At 42.3% G+C, this 19,202-nt stretch overlaps 1 protein-coding gene across 16 annotated transcripts in view; it reads left to right on the top strand.

The window, feature by feature from the left end:
- Positions 1-10,858, top strand: part of TCF7L2 (transcription factor 7 like 2) — a 172,848-nt gene extending 161,990 nt beyond the window's left edge. For 5 of the 16 annotated variants that reach the window (XM_077784694.1, XM_077784695.1, XM_031505276.2 and 2 more), the window contains 4 exons: positions 1,055-1,103; positions 1,656-1,706; positions 2,862-2,934; positions 8,562-10,858. In XM_077784694.1, coding sequence (XP_077640820.1) covers positions 1,055-1,103; positions 1,656-1,706; positions 2,862-2,934; positions 8,562-8,991 — 603 coding nt within the window. In that variant the 3' untranslated portion in view covers positions 8,992-10,858. Of the gene's footprint in view, positions 1-1,054; positions 1,104-1,655; positions 1,707-2,861; positions 2,935-4,496; positions 4,523-8,561 lie in introns of those variants that run through there. The other 11 variants (XM_021525975.3, XM_021525978.3, XM_021525979.3 and 8 more) reach the window with 8 other exon arrangements.
- Positions 10,859-19,202: the final 8,344 nt, after the last annotated feature.

The raw sequence follows: 19,202 nt of genomic DNA on the forward strand, positions 1-19,202 counted from the left end.
TGTGCTTGCTACCGTGTCTTCAAAAGCCAGGAATTCTTGTGTTGTTCACAGCTGACATTGCTGGCCCAAAAGTTGTTGCTCATAGCATGTGGAGATCTGTGAAAATGAAATTACTCTGTTGCCTACACTGGCCCTGTTGTACTAGTCTGCAAACCCTGTACCTCAGTGTTAGAGGAGTTTCCTAAGAGAACAGCTTTTCTCTTTTGAGCTATGCTTATTATTTGATACTTCTTCTATTGGAAAGCAATTACTGTTTTTCCACTGAGGCTGGGCTCCCAGTTGTCCTCTCCCACACTGTTGGAGGGAAACAGAATGGTCTTTTCTCCCTCCAGTCAAAACCTGTAACAAATTGCATCATCTTGTGGTACAGCATTTGGGAAAGGGATAGCGTTTAGCAAAATATTACTGGTTGTTTCCTTGTGATAGAGCAAAATATGGGAAGGGTCTTGGCTATGTCTGGATTTTTTTTCTTGTCCCGGCATTGTTTTCTAGGTTTCAGTGGAACTATAAAACTGTAGGTTAGGATACACTTGTCACTGTGGCTTCCTTGTCTGTTTGAATGCTTGGGGCTTGGTGCTGAGGAGCTCCAGGGGCTCAGTCTGACCTCACTCTCCTCTCTCTATTCTCCCTCTCCTTCCCCTTCCTGCTGCACCAATACACAACCACAAAAGATTCTTGAAACTTCTGCATGCAGGAGCATACACCTGTCAGATGTTTTTGGTTTCATGATGATCTTAGCTCAAAAGCAGCATCTTGCAAGTCCTTCTGCCTGCCCCCAGCTGCCCATGGCCTTGGTGGGTGTTAGCACTGGGTGGGCAGCAGTGAGGCTGTCTGAAAAGTCACAGGGTGGGGAGGCAGAGTCAGTCCTGGGGTGCAGCATCTCCCTGGGGCCCTCCAAAGTTCCCTGCACTGGGGGTGAGCCAGTGTCACACTTTGGTGTCCCGGTTTGGGAGCTTCCTGCTCCAGCTGCAGCCTTGTTGCTCCGTGCCCTCTTGAAAGGACACTTGTTAGGGATTTTATTCTAATCTTTCTTGTTTGTCTATGTTTTCTGCAGGGAAAGAAGAAGAAGAGGAAAAGGGATAAGCAGCCAGGAGAGACCAATGGTAAGTAAAGTCAAGTCTAAACCTCTTGCTTAGTGGAAGTGTGGCAGTCCTGGTGTGACCCTTGTAGGTACGGGGGAGGTGGGCACAGGTCTCCTGGCCTCAGGGGAGCCAGTCCCTATGCTAGACAGCTGTTTTTTTTAAAATGCACTCCAATAATTGACGCGTTACCGCCCTTCTAAAACCAGTAACCCAGCCACTGCATGTCAGAGCCTCCTCGTGTGGCACTAGCCGAGTGTGTCCGTGTAGTTGCCGAGCCTGTAACCGCAGAGCCGTAGCTGTAATGCCTGTGCCATCGTTTATGCAGCCGGCCGCTTCCTCCGCGCATCCGCGGCCGTGCGTGCGTGTCCGTGTGCGTGTGCTGTTAATTTGGGCTGTCCCTGGATGTCCTGATGCATGCCTTACAGTGGTAAATCGCACCCATCTTAAATTAAGGAGGTTTGCCATTCTATATAGGAAATTAGAAATACTGCATAGGCAATCTCATAGTCGATCTTGAAGAAGCCCTAACTTAGTTTTTTTGAAGCCTTTGTATAATTTGTTCTTTTTTTTCAGAACACAGCGAATGTTTCCTAAATCCTTGCCTTTCACTTCCTCCGATTACAGGTGCTAACGTCATTTTGAGTCATTTAAAATAGTTATAAACTGCTTCTTAATTTTTTTTCCTGCCATTATAGATTTTAACATTAAACACTTATGACATTAAAAAAAATATATCATCCACACGTTTTGATAGTATTTATTATCTATATATCTTTATATCTATTATGTTTGATAGTATTTTTTAATTTTGTTTTTTGTTTTTGTAACAATTGCTATTAAAACAGTAATACAGTAAAAATAACGCAAGAGTTGTACTAACTGTGCAAATTGAATATGCAGTATTTCTTTAAAGAGACTGATAAAGAATGGAAGCAAGTCAGTAATGAACCTCCTTAATCTAATGGCATTTTTCATGGCTCCCACTAAGTCTTCTCACATTAGCATGCATACGCATTTTTTATTATTATTTTAGTTTTGGATCTTTTTTTTTTTCCTTTCTTCTCAAGCCTATTCATTGCAATTCACTAGCTGTACTAACTCAGCACCTTGCCATGCTTTACGTTTTATTTTCTGGCTGATACTAACATACTCATTCCGCAATCTGCTTATTCTTACCCATTCTTTTAAATACAAATTAATGAAAACAAGTAAATTGAATGTTATTCCAAAAGCTGCATTATCCCAGGAGATATAATTTCTTTTTTTTTTTCTTTCTTTTATTTTTTTTCTCTTTATTTCGTATGAGTTGAAGAAAAAAGCATGTTCAGGATCTAACTTCCATACTCAGCTTCTTTTCTTCCTTTTTTCCCCCCCTCTTAAAAAAATAAAAAAAGAAACCCCAGCCCAAATCAATCTTGCCTGAAACATCCTGCTAGACCAACCACAAAGACTTTCCTCTACCTGCTCTCTTAAAAGGGAAAGAAACAGTCCTTTATAAAGGGATACTGCAGCTTTAATTGCAACAGCTAATCTCAAGAGTTGAATAAAAATGTAATTATCACTTTTAACTTTTAAATCAAAAGTCAATATTTGCAATTAATAACGAGGACATTGATTTTTATTCCCTTTTTTATTTTTACTTTTTCCTTATTTTTACCTTTCTCTTTTTTCTCCCCTTTTCTCTCTTCCTCTTTCTCTTTCTCTCTCTCACTCCCCCCCTCTCCCCTTTTCTTTTTTTCCTCTCTCCCTTTTCTGCTCGCTTTTCTTGAACTCATTCAGACCTGAGCGCTCCTAAGAAATGCCGAGCGCGCTTTGGCCTTGATCAACAGAATAACTGGTGCGGCCCCTGCAGGTGTGTATAGTTTTCCCAGACTCGCTATGGCTGATTTGCAGCTGGTTTATTTGGTACTTTCCCCTTTTTTTTTCCTGCCTTGTTGCTTTGTAGCTCTGTGTTGTGATCTAGAAGACACAAGGGAGTGGGACACTGCCATCAGTAATCATCTCTCCGAAAGGGTTTTGCTTTTTATTTTTTTTTTTCTTTGTTGGTTGGTTTTTTTTTTTTTTTTTTTTGCCTTCCTTTTTGCTGCTGCTAGCCAAAAACCCACTGTAAAACAGCATCAACCTTAAGCCCATCTGATCCGTGGCTCAACCATGCTCCTGCCTTCCCAGCCTCCACCCAAGGACAGTCGCTCCCAAAGCCCTTGATAATGTGGCACTGAGTGCGGTACCGACACCACACAGGCTCCTGGCCGTGTCGGAGATTTTTGGTTTTAGTTTTTCCTTTGGCTCATTGTAAAAATCCTGTTTTCCTTCCTGCCCTTGGTATGAGGGGAGATTACCAAATAAAACGGAGGTGACCAAAAACTGAACGTAGCTGTAGCTGAGATGACGCAGACCAAATGAGCTCTATCCACCATTGTGTTGTATTTTTTGTGTTTACCTTATGCTAACAGATGCAAATACTCCAAAGAAGTGTCGGGCATTGTTCGGGCTTGACCGACAGAGTTTATGGTGCAAACCATGCAGGTATAAAACTACCCATTAGGCTTTTGGGGAAATAAAAGCAATCTGTCCTCTTAGTGCATTTGTGTGATTTTATATTTTTAATCTTTTTTCCCCACTCCCCACCTTTCTCTCTCCCACAGCATCAATTGCTAATAATCTTTGATCTTTGGAATTTCTTGCTAATTTAATGCCATTTTCTCTCTTTCTTTACCAATAACCTCTCCCTGGTGGTAGAACTGGGAAAAGAAAACTCAAAGTCCTTAAAGCTGGCAGTTTTTTGGCTTTTTTTTGTTTGTTTGTTTTTGTTTTGGTTTTTTTTGGTTTTTTTTCCAGATTGTCAGCAAATTTAATGTTTATCTGGACATTTATATTTTGTCTTTCATTTGGGTCTATGCCCCCTGCCTGCAAAGGCTTTTTAAAAAGGCTCTGGGATCTGAAGTACTAGTGTTTTTCTCGTTATTAGAGATGTAAAAGCCAGTGTTTACAGCTTATATTGTATTCATTCTTTTGGTATTATCTGAAAAATTAAAACAGCTACCTGTTGGCTACTATGCCTCTGTAAGGTTTATGTAGATACAATTTTTTTCAGTTATATGTAATCTTTTTTCCTAATCCCAAAAATATATTTTTTCTTAAATCTTATCCCAACAAGTGAGCTGTAAACCTCTGAGCTGTAGGCAAAACTAATTACAACTTTAGTAGCACAGTTTCCAGCATTAAAAGGAGATGAAAGACATCAGAGAGCCCAAATTCCGGCAGCCCATGTTCTACTGGAGTTTAATTCCATGTGTAACTCAGTACGTACTTCTTTCTTGGTGGAGGGATACCAAGTAGTTCTTTTCTCATTCCTTTTTCCTTATATGATCGCATTTGGTTAAATTTGTTGTTTCTTTATTCTGATACAAGCAGTCTTTGAATTTGGAATATTATGATGGTAGGTATTTCAACCCAAACCACACTCTGTGTGTAGTGATTCCTCTCCCACATTTTCCCCCCTTACTCATGCCAGTCCCATGTGCTCCATCTCATTTAGAATGTAGCTCAGATGTCCATTGTATTTTGTGTATGCACGCAGTCTTGTCTGTGCTTAGTGTCCAGGAACCTCGGATTGAGGGTGGTGGTGTGTGTCAGTGTACCAGAGGCACCAGAAATGCCTTCTGCAGCTTGTGTCTTGTCCCATTTGAGGCATGGTAGTATGGGGTGTTGGGGTTTAGGTATCAGTACCAGGACATGCGTTAAACAAGCTGGGAAAGCAGCAGTTCCGTAGTGCCGGAAGGGAGAAGGGTTCAGTCCAGAAGAGCTGAGTAGCTACTCCACTGTGTCAGGAGGCTCGAGTCTCATGCTAGCCAAGGACTGCAGTGCTGTGTTTAGTTAGGCTCTATTCTGTGGTTACTTTGCTGCACACTATCAGCAGATATTTGTGTAGTCTAGAGATAGAGTACGTGAAGCATGTCAGGCTCTGCATGCCAAGTACCAGAACTGGGGGCACATCATGTTTGTGTTGCTTTATCTTTTCCTGGCTGCTTAAGTAAGCAACATACTTTTAAAACTACATTTTATCAGCAAGGAAAGTTTTTATTTGGTCTATACAGTGCTTTGGTTACATGTGGAGCATAAACCCTCTCTTAACTTATACCAGATTTTGGTCAGAAGTCTTTTCAGTGCATCAGGGACAACTTTAGTGGTATAGCTGATAGTTCTGGACTTACTGATTCAGAGTCAGCTGCTTTTCTTTAATTTTGGTTTGGGTTCTTGTTTTGTTTTGATTTTTAATGCATGGAGGCATTTTACCACTAGGTATTAGAGCATTTCTCTCCTAGTTCTGGTCCTAACCATTATAACATTGCATTTGCTAGCATGGTAGCATTTTGTAGCACACCTTAGGTAGGTGCTAAAGATGTGCGGTTTGCTACTGTGGTGAAAACTGAGACATCTTTGCCCACAGCAACTGAATAAACCCTTGCAATCTTCTGTGGCTTTCACTCATGGCAATTGCAGCATAACAGGTTTACTGGTGCTGTTCCAGGGCTAGTTTCAAGAGCAACAAAAGTGGGCTCAGGTCTGTTGGTGATGTAGCGAGTTAACACTTCCAGAGCAATGCACAAGTGAATAATCCTCATCAGTGCTTCTGAGGGGGGAATATTTTGTATTTTTGTTCCAGCCTTTAGCAGAGCAAAACTGAGGCACAAGAAGTTCCTTAGATTTTTACTTATTCCCCCTCACCAGAGCTGCCTGGCGGTCTTCAAGTCTGCTAAAATTAGACTTGCATGCTTTGGGGGTTTGCCCTCTGGGCCTTTTGTCCCACTTAATCCTGACAAGTTAATGACCACAGGTAACCGTGGTGTGATTGGTACAGATTGCAGAAATACCTCCCATCTTGAGCCATCATGATTTAAGTAAATACTTTTTTTCAGACCACAAGTGGCCACACTATTAAAGAGTTCAGCAAAAGAAGCAATATGCTCCCTTAATCCTAGTCAAAGGAAAATTATTTCAGGTAGCAGAGCAATGGGTTTGGTTCTTAAAAGGTTGTTAACTCTGCAATAACAGAAAATCAGGTAAACCTGGTTTAAAGCTGCTTTGCCATGGGAGCTCTTTCTTTTTGGCCACAGAACTTAAATTATATTAAAAAATAAATTTGAAATTCTGGCATACTAGATTCAAACTGCCTCCAGTTAAATAATTCACTGCCCTGTAGGTTCAGAGCAGTCCAGCTAAAGGAGTTTTGGACCCCCATCAATGAGGCAGGCAGACCTTCGGTCTCTGCTTGGAAGTAATTTTAATTTGGGGGTGGAGAGGGAGTCCTGCAGTCTGCAGGGTGTAAGAACCCATCTTTCCACACAAGTAATATTGGTGAGCTTTGTGGAGCTGTACAGAAAGTCCAAACAGGAGCTGTGGCCCTGGTAGTGCTGCACAGCTGAAGTAGGCAGTAGTGAGAGAGGAGAGGGGAGAGTCAACAGCAGAACTGTCCTTAGCCAAGAGCCAGAGATCTCCAGCGTTATTTGTTGATTGTAGAAGAATTAACAAGGTCTGTTTTGAGCCCACCAAATTAATTTTTTTTTTCTGTCTTTTAACGTTGCTCTAATAAAGCATGGTTTACAGCCTTCACTTGCTGTCTTCTATCTTTCTTTCTTTCTTTTTAACATTTAAGTTGCATGGTTGTCTTTAGTTTTTAGCACGTATTGATCTGCAGGCTAACGTGGTTAAACTCTAATAGCCCTAACCCCTTATCTTGCCATGTGGCACATGGAGCAGAATCTGAGAGCAGACCTGAGGCTCTGGAGGAAGGGATGTCACAGCACTGGTCCCTCACTGAAGCTGGTGGAATATGGGGTACTGGGTTTGTTGTTCCCTTCCTGGCTATGGGAGATGATAGTTTTAACTCCAGGATCAAGGTAGTGTGGTCTCCTTTGCCAATGAGAAGCATCTGTCCTCATTGCCTCGAGGGTGGGGCTTGGTTTAACCTAGTCAAACGCCATGCCTAGGGGAGAACACTGGTGACCAGCAGGGGAGCTGGGGCACCTCCTGGAGTGGGGAATGTCTCCTGGTGACACTCAGCTGCTGTGCCATGCTCAGGCGCTCTCTGTGATGGAGTTGCAGAGCTGGGGTGATGTATCCACTGGAGAGGGAGAGCAACCTCCTCCTTCACGTTGGTGGCTTTGTGCAGCTTAGCTGAGCATCCAGAGTTCTTGTGGCAGAGCTGCTCTGGGCTCTCAAAGCTCATAGGCTTTGTCCTATGCCTTGGGCTGTGTGACAGTGCTTCAGCACTTCCCATTGAAGTGTGATTGTGGATTGGAGGGCTGAAGAGACAGCATGCTTAGGGTCAAGGTGGCCACTGGATACCATTCTGCCAGATGCTGTGGTTGTTTGCCTCATTATTTCTGTCCTACTGCTAGTATTGTCTTGCACATACTTGGCAAGAGAGATGGTGTGAAACTGTCATCTGTTTTCATTGCTCCTTTACATTATCCAGTGGACAGAGGGAGGAGAAAAGACCTCTGTCGGGTCACTTATTTATTTGAAGATGAGCAGCTCTTGCGAGACTCTCATATGCCCTGGTGTGAAATTAAGATCCATGTTGCTCCTTACCTTTGTACCTGTCGCCGTGCTCTTCACCTACTGAAATTGGATCCCACTCTGGAATTATATGGATGGCCTCTCAGAGGAAAATCCCCAAAACGCAGACAAGCTGCTTCCCAAATCTACCACTCTCCCCTAAAACAAAAAGTAAAACTGAGTCGATATAAAGCCACAACCTGCAGGCCATACAACCAGTTATTCTTGTTATTTTGGATCATACTCTGTTTTTCCTGTTCTTTTCCTGTTTTTTCTTCTGTTTGCTTTGTTTGTTCATTTTGGTTTTATTTCCCCTCTCTCTTGTTCTCTCTGTTATATATCCTTTCTGTCTGACTGACATTTCTGGATTTGGTGTGGTTCTTAACAGAGGAGAAAGCAATGAGCATTAGTTTGCAGCCGTTCTTGCCTCCCAAGAGCAGGGTCATCGTATGAGACCACAGGTGACACAGGTGTAGCTATAGCCCCATTGAGATGGACAGTGTTATGGGACATCTTGAGATACCATCAGCTATCCAGGGTTTTTACTTTAGGAGGATTAAATTACTTTTTAATATTTTTTTTTTCCATGGAGGAAAGTTTTTAGATTAGAACAGTGTGCTCCAAAACCCATTTATCTGGTTTTCTGATTATGAAAATAAGGAAAGGGGGCAGCCTGAAGAGGAAGGGGATGAAGAGACAATTCATTGGTGAAACCTTTCCAAATCTGTTAGCTGAGGGGAGGTTCCCGAGCGGGTTTGGTGCCGAGGACACCCTGCCAGACCCCCAGGATGGCACGTGGGGCCAGGATGCCACCCATGCAGAGCCCAGAGTAGCTGACTGATGGCTCTTTGCCGTAGATGACTGTCTCCATCAGCGTCTCTGCCCTTTATTCATGGATAACTCTCTCCCTGTTTCTAGGAGAAAAAAAAAGTGCGTTCGCTACATACAAGGTGAAGGCAGCTGCGTCAGCCCACCCTCTTCAGATGGAAGCTTACTAGACTCTCCTCCGTCCTCCCCCGCCATGCTCGCCTCCCCCTCCAGAGACTCGAAACCACAGACTGAACAAACGCAACCCCTCTCTCTCTCATTGAAGCCCGACCCGCTGGCGCACCTGGTGATGATGCCGCCGCCATCCTCGCTCGTGCTCGCTGAGAGCGCCGCGAGCAAGCCCGGCGCCCTGCCCGCCGCCAGCTGCCCCAACGGGGCCCTGGACCACCCGCCGGCCGCCCTCCCGCCGGCCGCCGCCGCATCCCTCGCACAGCCCTCGACGTCCTCCTTGCATTCCCACAGCTCGCTGCCGGGGACACAGCCCCAGCCGCTCTCCCTTGTAACGAAGTCCTTAGAATAGCTTTAGCCTCGTTAGCTCTTTCGGTTTCCTTTCGGGGGGATTGAATTCTGTTGGTATTTGTTTTTTTTTTTTTTTTTCTTTTTTTCCTTTTCTTTATTTTTTGTTTCCTTCTTGTTGTCGTCCGCTGTTTGTCGTCGTTTATCGGTTTCATTTTTAATTTGTGCCATGTGGCTACATTAGTTGATGTTTATCGAGTTCATTGGTCAATATTTGACCCATTCTTATTTCAATTTCTCCTTTTTAAATATGTAGATGAGAAAAGCCTCATGATTCTGCCAAAATTTTTATCAACAGCTGTTTAAAGTCTTTGTAGCGTTTAAAAAATATATATATATACATAATTGTTATGTAGTTCCAATAGCTTAGTTTTAAAGACTGATTTTAAAAATTAAAAAAAAAAAAAAGAAGCAATTTTGAAGCAGCCCTTGCCAGAGGCATTGGTTCTTTATTATTTGTATTAAATACGAGCTTGCGAACCAATCATTTTACATCTGGTTTTTAAACCTTTAAGGGCACAACGAATGCGGTGCCGCTACTACTTCTTTTTTTTTTTCTTCCTTGTGTGAAACAACCTTTATTGTGATGTTACTTGTTATTGTTTAAATGTACAGAAACAAAGGGTTAAAAAAATGTGTTAATATACCTTGTTCCATGGTGTTGTTCTTTTTGGGGGAGGGGACGCTACTCAACAATTAAAAGTATCACAACGCTATTGGACCAGTAGTATTTATTGCTTTAGAAATTGCTTGTTGTATCTGTATGTTGTCCCTTTTTAAATGTTTTTTTCTTCTTTTATTTTTCCTTGAAACATTGTATAAAGGTTTTTTTTTCCTTTAGTGTAAGCATCTTATATATAACAACTCATTTGTACAAGGTTTTTAAGTTTATATATAAATGTGTATATATATATTTTTTCTGGGATTTTGTTTTTGATTTGTTTTTGTGATTTTTTTTTTTTTTTTTTTTTTTTTTTTTGCTATATAAAATACGGTTGCCACCAAATGGACATTCGCAGATGCATTTTTTCAAGGATCAATAGTGTAAAGAATAAAATTGCTTTAAAAGCCATTACACTCGAAAAGACTTGAAAATTTAGCAAGGGAATTTTTAGCAATGCTGTTTGAAAAATAGCAAGGTCCAAGTGTCTCCCGTTCAGAACTGCAGCTGAATCCCCTGCGACATTAGGACTGTAGGCTGTGTGCAAAATTTTTATGTGCCAAAATTCTCAGTGACTTTTAACTTTCTCCCGACAACTTTATTATTTTTTTTTAATGCTGTAATTTTTTTGTTCATCATGTTTTGCTGTGATGTTACATAGGTAGATATGTATGTAGTTTTAATGTCACCTATAACAGACGTGTTTGGTAGCAGATTGTCCGGAAAGCATTTAAAATGAAGAGGTATAAACCCTTAAGGGCCAAATTCTGTATATTAGATTATTCATAAAAGGAAAATCAGACTGCCACTTTTATGTACACTTACTACATACAGGTAGGTAGCAAACTTAAAACAAAAAAAAAAACCTAGGCATGTTGATGTTGCAAAAAACGCTGTATAAAGCTGAAAAATTGTTCATCTGTTCATTCAGTGCCATTGTAGTTGACATGAAGCGATTGTAAAACTGTCTCAGATTTTTCTCTGGTTTATTAAGATGCTAACTATAACATTTTTTGTGAATACTTTGAATGTTTCCTAACAGTTGTGATGTTACTGTTCCGTTTTATGCTCTTATTCCGATTTTCATTTTTAATGGTTTGGAAGCCATTTTTTGTAATGAATAAATGTTCATGCTGTACAGTATCTGTAGCATGCAGTTCTGGATTAATAAAAGCAACTTAGTATGTGCAGAGAATGACTTGTCAACTCATTTATGCGTTGACTGCATTTTATCCGGCTGGAAAGATTTGCAGGCCCACTGGAAAAATTCCTCAAGAAAAAAAGTGTGAAAACTGTGGCAAACTGCAGCCAGCTCTAGTTTTGAGAAATCCTGATTTGCATTTGCACTGGCCCCCTCTCCCTGCTCAGTGCACTTTCACATGAGTAGCAGTGGTTAAAGATCCTTTTTATTTAAAGCAAATGGCTCATGATTTGGCAGAAGACAGCATGTGAGCTAAGGGAATGTCCTTCCATGTGAAATGAGCCTGGCTGGTGGATGAAAGATCAGGGCTGGTGATACCTTTAATTTTAATGTATTTCTGTTTAACCTGGTGATCTCACAACATAGAACTGATGCACTATGAAGGTCACAGGAGAGCTCAGATAGCCCTAATTTGTAGAGTCCTCCTTCTGGCCTTAGGCTTTATCTCCTGGACACATTTGAGTCCAGTTTTGCATTATATTTGAGGGTTTCTTTAAGACAGTGAGCCCTTGCAGCACAGCCTGCTCTTGGTTCTGAGAGTCCAGCACCCATCTGACAGCAATGCCTGCAGATGCTGCAGGATGGAAGGGAATTGATATGCAAATAATCTTATTATGTTGTTGATTTGTTTGGTTGTTTTTTTTTTTTTTTAATAAGTGCAGATTTAAACTTCCTAATTTCCAGAATTCTATCTCAAGTGGATGTCACCATTGGCCCAGTCATCTTTGAAAATGTCAGCCATGGTAATTCCTACAGTGGCACTTGAGGAGAATGGTGTGTAAAGGTGTTGAAGCAGCTTTGTTCCCTGCCGTTGTGCAGGTGCTTTGCTCAGGTACTGCACTTCTCTTTGGTTGGTCTTGGCAGGCTCTACAGGAAGGGTGAGTGTTCTGCAGAGACCTGGGAACAGGCTGTTCTATTCTGGGATGGTGCTTGCCTTCCTGTGGGGTCCAATAAAACCTGCAAAAGTGTTCATTGGCTGCAGAAGGAATTTCCTTTGTGAGGGCATGGGAGGTGCTGAGTACTAAATAATGTGTAAGCAATATACAGTACTTTAAATTGCTAATATTTAATTATTACTTACAAGACAAGCCTTTTTTTTTTTTTTTCCAAACATGTTAGTAAAGGGCAATATACGTGTGTATTGTTTCTTATGTCCTATTAGAAGGATTAAGTCATGGTGAATTTTTTACCAAGCTCCATTTATCTCTCTTGAGCCAAGGCCTGATGGTGTTTTTGTTGTGGTCTGACATGATGCTGCCCTTGACCTCGGTGGAACATGTTCCCTCATCAGCCACAACAGGCACGTGGGCAGCATGGGTGGGAGAGGGCTCTGCAGTGGGGAAAAGGACATTGCTTCAAAGCCCTTGTGGAAGATGCCAAATTTTGCTGTTGTTGGTAGCCAGTAAATTGAATGCAATGCTCAAATTACTCTCCAGCTAGTTAAGGTTTCTAGGGAATTTTTTTACTTCTTTTTCCTAAGTGTTTTGACTCTTGCTAGAGCATGGCCATCCATCAGCCCGACACATGTGCTGCATCTCTGCTGGGGATAGCTGCTCTCTTCTAAAGTAAGGAATAGTGCTCCAGGGAGATCTTTGAATGCCATGATTCAGGGTAGACACCATCAAGGTATGATTAATATATTCAGGAAAATGTGTTCTTTGCTCTCTGCTTTACTAGGCAAACTTCGGAAAGCAGAGTCCTAAAACACCGTTCGTGTGCAAATTAGTTTTCCTTCTGTGTGTGTGGTGAGAGGCATGTGTTCCGAGGATACATTGAACAGGGCTTGTGAATGGTGGATAATCATGCTGGGAACTTACTTGCTGTGGAAAACAATTGTATATCCCTGGGAAAGCAACTGCTTGTGTTTCCTCCAGGGTGTGCCTTGGCTGCATCCCTTTGAGGGATTATGCCTTCAGATTTGCCTCCAAAATTCCCTTGTTTAGAGGAATTGAGCTGGGTCAAGGCTCCGGGGAGAAAATTGCCATTATTTATATGTATTCCCTTTGTGTCCAGGTACAGTGGAAGCGTGGTGGAAAGACAGCCCTGTCTATGCCATATAGGTGTAAAATAGTGTGTGAAACAGGCTGATCACCCCCAGATCCACACCAGGGAGAACAACCACTGGAGTGGGGTGGTGACAATGTGGCATGGTCTGTTCTCATCCAGGGCTGCCTAGAGACAGCACAGGGCCCTGCATGCAGTAGGTAATTCACTGTAGCTATTGCTTCCATCTGTTTTTATGGACTAAGGCAAGGAAGAAAGTCAATGTATTGCATGTTCGGGAGACATTTATTTTCCATTAGTTTTGTAAATCTCATTTTTCACTTAGTGTATGGAATTTTAAAAAGTTTAAGCAATTGCTGACTCAAAGCAGTGCCACATGGTTTTATGCTTTGCTTAAAAAATGGAGAGGCAGGAAAAAAAGTAATCTTTAGAGTCCTGTTCATTTAATTAGACTATAAAAAAGATGTGAAGAGAATGTACAGTAAAATGGTTGTATAGGTCTTTGCAATAATAATGAAAGTTAATAATATTAATATTAATGTTATTGTTGGCGTTGTTATTATTATTCCAATAACAATAACAATGAACAACAATGTGTGTGACACTGCTGCCCAGATATGTCTGGAATAAACACAGGAGCACCACCAAAGGCTGGATGGAGGTTTTGGATGGTGTTCTGAGAGAGGTGCTCCAGGTGAAAACTAAATTCAGTAGAGGACGAGATTGATCTCAAGTGCTCTTTGTTGGACAGGACGTCTAAAGCTTTTGAAGCCTTAAAACTCTGAATATTTGAATTTGTTCAGAGATTGTAGCAATTGCTATGTTATTAAAAAAAAAAAAAAACAAAAAAAGGTAGACAGTTACTTTGGCATTCATCTTAAGATGTCCCTGGAAAACATCTTGAGATTTTTGAGACAGATCAGCTACAAGTGATTTTATTCCAAGCACCCATCATTGTCAATAATGTCACCAACCTGTTTTAAGGACCCTTTGACAACCATAGTCTTCCGATACCCGGACTGATTTTCTTCTGGGATCAATCAAAAATATTAACTCATGACTTTCATCTGTGTACTAGGAGCTGCTCTTTTTCTGAGGTTTTTTTCTGAGCATTTCTGAGGAAATGCTTTTAAATTTGGGGTGGGGGGATATTAATCTGGACCTCTAAGGGAGTGAAGAACATTAAGTCATGCTCTCTGTCCATCTGTTTGACCCTCTCCTGATAATTCTTGAATACTCTGGCATTTTGAACCAGATTTGACAGCGGCAGTCAAACTCTCAGAGATGATAAAGTCCCTCTGAGTTCCAGGGAAATCTCTGCCGGCACTGAGAGGAGAGGCTTTCCAGATCCACTGCTGAAGAAAAGGCAGGAAAAGCTCAGCTGTTATCCATTCTCTCTGGCAGCATCCAGATGGCCAATTATCACACGTCTCCTTCTGGACCAGCATCTGCTCTCCCCTGCCCAGCTGGCAGGCTGAGAAGATTAGGTAGGAGACATGGACAGCATTGGGATGTTGGAGGGAACAAGGGAACGAGTTAAGGGTATAGGGAAAAGTGGAAATACTGCAGCTGCAATATGTAATATTATGTAAGATTGCAGTGGGGAAGCAAGGGGAGGGAAAGGACAATGGAGAGATAGGAGACACATCTGCAGGACACCAGGCCCTGCTAATGCTCCTGCTCACAGAGCACAGCTGCTCTGGAAAAGTCACTGCTGAGGGGTTACCATATCCTTGTCTCGTTCCTTTGAGTTAGCAGCTGGTACCAGCTCCCCGATGGGAAGCACAGCCCCATTTAGGAGGTACCTGCTGGCAGGGGCTTGTGATGCTCTGGCCTGGACACCACCAGAACAGACACAGGGTGGGAAAGTCTCAAGGTGTTTCCACAGCTCTGTAGCATGGGGATGACTGAAGCTGAGTGTGCAAAGCAAGGAGGGTGGGGTTTTTTCCAAGAAAGAGAGAAAAAGGATTATTATGTTTTTTGCAAACAAGCCCATTTGTAGTAGCTGGTTCCCAGGCATTAGCAAGCACCCTGGTTTTAATCTCCATCCGAAATTGTCTCCTTTGCTCCCTTATTTTGTGTTCCCTTTTAAATATGCTGCTGGTGTATTTTTGGATCTAACTATATCTTTTTAATCTGTTCCACCCACCCCTCCTCAGCCCCCGCTGATTCCCTGCCTGCTCCTTCTTCAAACTTATATAATGGCACATTATACAAAATAGCTAAGCAGGTGGTATTTTTAAAGACAGTGAGTGAGCATTTTTTTGGCCTAAATTTGGAACGAAACAGATGGATTTTAAGACTCTGCTTTTTCTATGAATAGTAACCGTTGTTCTCTACTGCCTTAAACACCAGTTTCAAGACCACCTCCAGCAACCAATCAGCACAGTGTTATTTAATTATAACAAAATTCTTAGCTCTGTCTGCTGCTGCATGGGCAAGTGGGGGGCACTGGATCAACTTCTGGAGCCAGGCAGACTTGCCAACAATAATTTTCCTTTTCCCAGAGGGCCAAGGGGGCCTGGAGTGGGTTCCAAGTTCCTCCTAAACTGGCTGTTCAGTTTGGGCTCCCTGACAGAGTGCTTGAAAAGGGTTATAGAAAGGCAGATAAATGCACTTCTTGTTGCAAGCTTCCCTGACAAGCCAGGCCTCCAGAACAGTGATCTCATTCCTGCCTTATTATTGGTGGTGCCAGATTTTTTCCATTAACAGGTAATTGAGTCGAAACTAAAATAAGCAAAGTTTATTTTATCCAATGCGTTTTCTTGCTTGCTTGTGAAAGAAAAACACTTTAGAGAGGGGTTTGCTTTTAATGTTCATGGAAATGTATTTACATCTCACAGATTCCTCCCTGCTCTAGTATAATTAACCTGACTGGTCTTTTTGTTATTGTTGTTTTGATTTTTAAAGCAAAGATATTGGCGAGGCTTAATTCATTTTTCTAACGGTTTGCATTCCCTGGGAGCAACAGGGTTGAAGTCGCCCATTCTGTGCACAGCCACAAGTGCTCCTGAGTGTGCTTTCACACTGTGGGCACGGCTTCACCCATGGCCCCAGAGGGGAAGCAGGAGCAGGATTCCAACAGGATCATTCTGTGCGGCATTCCCAGGCTCACAACGAGCCCTCCCTTCCAGAGAGGCCACGGGGACACTGACAGGACCAACCAGTGTCTCCTCTCCTGACCGAGCAGGGACACAACGTGGCTGCCCACAAATTGCTCATGGTCTTGCTGAAGATCATTCTTTGTTTCTCACCCATGTGTTTATGGGGGCCAGGAGTCGGACTCGATGATCCTTGTGGGTCCCTTCCAACGCAGTGTATTCTGTGATTCTGTAATTCCTCAGCCAGCAGCTTCAGGCATCCCTGTGCTGCCACCAGACACCTCTCCCCTTCCTCACCTGCAGGACAGCCAGCCCCGCCCTGGGTGAAAGGCAGCAGGTTAACAGGAAACAGCAAGCAGTGCTGAAGAACAGAGAAATTACATATTTGTGGCTTTGCTGTTTCGTCTGCTTCCAGCTGTCCAGAGTCAGGCTCCGGCCTGCTTTGCCCTTGTGAGGGAGGCCGCGACCTCCAGCACCACGGGGACCTGGGCGCTTTGCGCGCTGCAGCCCTGTGGCAGCCACACCGCCCTGTGAACCCTCCTGAGCCTTGTGCAGGGCAGTGGAGGGATGGGAAGGGTCACTGGAGATGTGGGATGGGGACTGTGGCGTGTCCTGCTGCAGCACAGACCCCGCAGCCAGGACGGGCCGGTGGGTGGCTGCAGAAGTGCTGAGCATGGCAGCGCTGTCACCTGCCAAGCTCCCTCAGCCTCACTGCCCCCGGGCAATGACCCCCATTTGAACTTCAACACATCCTCTCTAAAGTAGTATTTAGAGGGGGTTTGGTTTGTGCTGCTTAACCACTCCATTTTTGGTGATTTTCTTGGAGGCTTTAACCTGCATTCACCTTTGATGCTGAGACTTGCCTGGCAATGAAGCTGTAGGAGAAATCAGGTGGGTGACAAGAGAGGTGAGGTCCTGCAGAGCCCTTGCCTGGCTGAGGTAAAAGGGTGCATGTGTATGAGGGAGTAAACCAGAAAATGCCTGTTAATGTCTGAAGTGAAACAAGATTCACAAAATGCATACCTATTGCAGTCTGGGATATGTATTAACCAAATCTTCTCCTGCCTCTAAAATGGTAAAATACATAAAGTCATGAGATACAGTGGCATACATCATATTATCTGCAAAAAGCATGTTCAGAACCTCCATGGCAGGATCAGAGTTGCAGGAGATGAAATTCCTTCTCCAGTCAGTTGCCCCAAAATATATATTTCTGACTGGATTTTCTCGGGTATTTCTTGTTGAATCAACAGTGTATCTTAGTTCCCTGTTTAATGCATGAATTTTGCTTTAGCAGTTGAGTGTCTGCTTTTATGAACTTTTCCTCCTTTGCATCATGAGGGACGACAAAGAACGTGTATTAGAGAAAAAACACTGAACAAAGTGGCTTCACCTCAAATGATTTAATTTTAAGAGATGATCTTTTTCTTTGCCCCACCTTCTTTAAGTTAATTAAAATTAATAGGCATCTTTCAGGTACAGGCAATACACAGGTTGGAAAGATTTGCCATCCACAAGTCTGGTCACTTGTTACAGCCTTCAGTTTAGCTAGAGAACACCTGCAGCATAGACAACAACAGTACAGACCCCTCTGAACTTTCTCCTTTCTTCAAGCTACTCTGACCTGGGTAAATGAACTGAGTGATGCAGCTGACTCTCTGCCTCCTTCTGCCTTCAGATCCTTTCTTCCATTCACATTTTGCACAGTGTTTGTCGCCTCAGGTTTCTTCCAAGGACCTCTTACAAGTTTTTCAATTGTCCTGCATTTCATGGGGGTGGAGTGGTAGCATCATCTCCACTTCACATGTTTGTAACCTGACTCAAAAGACCATTTATGTGTTGAGTTTCACAAATGTGGAATATTTGATATGGTTTTCATCAAAAGGGTCTGTTAGCAATGAATATATTGCTGAGACCAACTGCTTCAAGGCAGCTGTGTTCAGCAGCACGGTCTGGCCTAAGCAGAGCAGACCCAGTAATGTGGAAGAAACAAGGACTGGTTGTACAATATCAATTACTTTAATACCCCCATGGATTCAAGCCCTTTTACTTGGCTTGTGGCATCTTTGAACTTTGTACTGACTTACACCTCTTTTTACTAGGATTGAATATCCAAGATTTCCAATGACACCTTATGGTCTCAGGTGTCCCATTTTATGAGGGAAGCAAGAATTCATTTCAGGTCGACAGGAATCTGTGGAAAATGTCTCAGCTTCAACTCTAAAACCAAAGCCAAAACAATTGGTAGCTACTGCTGAAAAATGTACAGTGATCTTATTTTAATTTAATCCATGAGGCACATTTAAAACAGTTTTGGTACTGCAAAAAATAACAAATTTTTTGTGTGTGTTAGAGAAGACAACAGGGAGAGAAATATAAATAATTCTATATGTTACTTGTATTGCAATATTTTGTATAAGTCCTTTGGATTTGGTCCAATCTAAACCTCATATTTACCCTATCTTAAATATTTGGGGGGATTTTTTTTCCTCCTGACTATAGTTGTCTATTTTTAGTGGTGATGTTGTTCTGGCTAGTTTTCTTTACCCTAACAGAGGTGACTCCACAGCACATTTCTTTTGACAAAAACACACAAAACCAACACGGATCAGTTAACACAGATGACATCTTTAAACCTGAATACATTTTTTCACTATAAACGCCACCAGTCAACTTTCGTGTAGGTAGGTTTCCATTGTTAGTTGTCAAAGTCTTCTTGAGTGGATTTCCCACTGTGTCACTTTTGTGTGAGTCAAATCAAGATTATAGGTAACAGAGAAGAAAAAGAAAAAGAAGAGAAGGTTAGACCCTCATTTTAGAGTTTAAGAAAAATCTACCAGCAGGTTGCAGTTCGAGTTGGTAATATACATGAAAGGGGGAGTCCAAGCCGTGTCACAGGTATCACTATATTAGGCTTTCAGGAAAAAGCATACAAAACACATATTGTAGTGGTCACACACAGAGACATAAATTTAGGAACAGGATCTGCCTTAGCTTGAACATAGTCAGCTCTGATAATAAGGAACAATGGACCGAAGCTATTATGAAACGAAACCCAGGTGCCAGAATGGAGAGAGCTTTTAGTTGAGTTCTCCTGGAATAAAAAAGTCTAACTTTTTTTTCAGATATATGTTGTCCTAAATTTTTCTCTTCTCACTTTAGAAGACAGCTGATTTTATTTGGAGTTTGATTAATGAGATGTTCCATGCTGAAATTTCCTGAGTAACCTTTACATGAATTTTTTTATT

The sequence above is a fragment of the Lonchura striata genome, chromosome 7 (assembly GCF_046129695.1).
Source record: "Lonchura striata isolate bLonStr1 chromosome 7, bLonStr1.mat, whole genome shotgun sequence".
Taxonomy (NCBI): domain Eukaryota; kingdom Metazoa; phylum Chordata; class Aves; order Passeriformes; family Estrildidae; genus Lonchura; species Lonchura striata.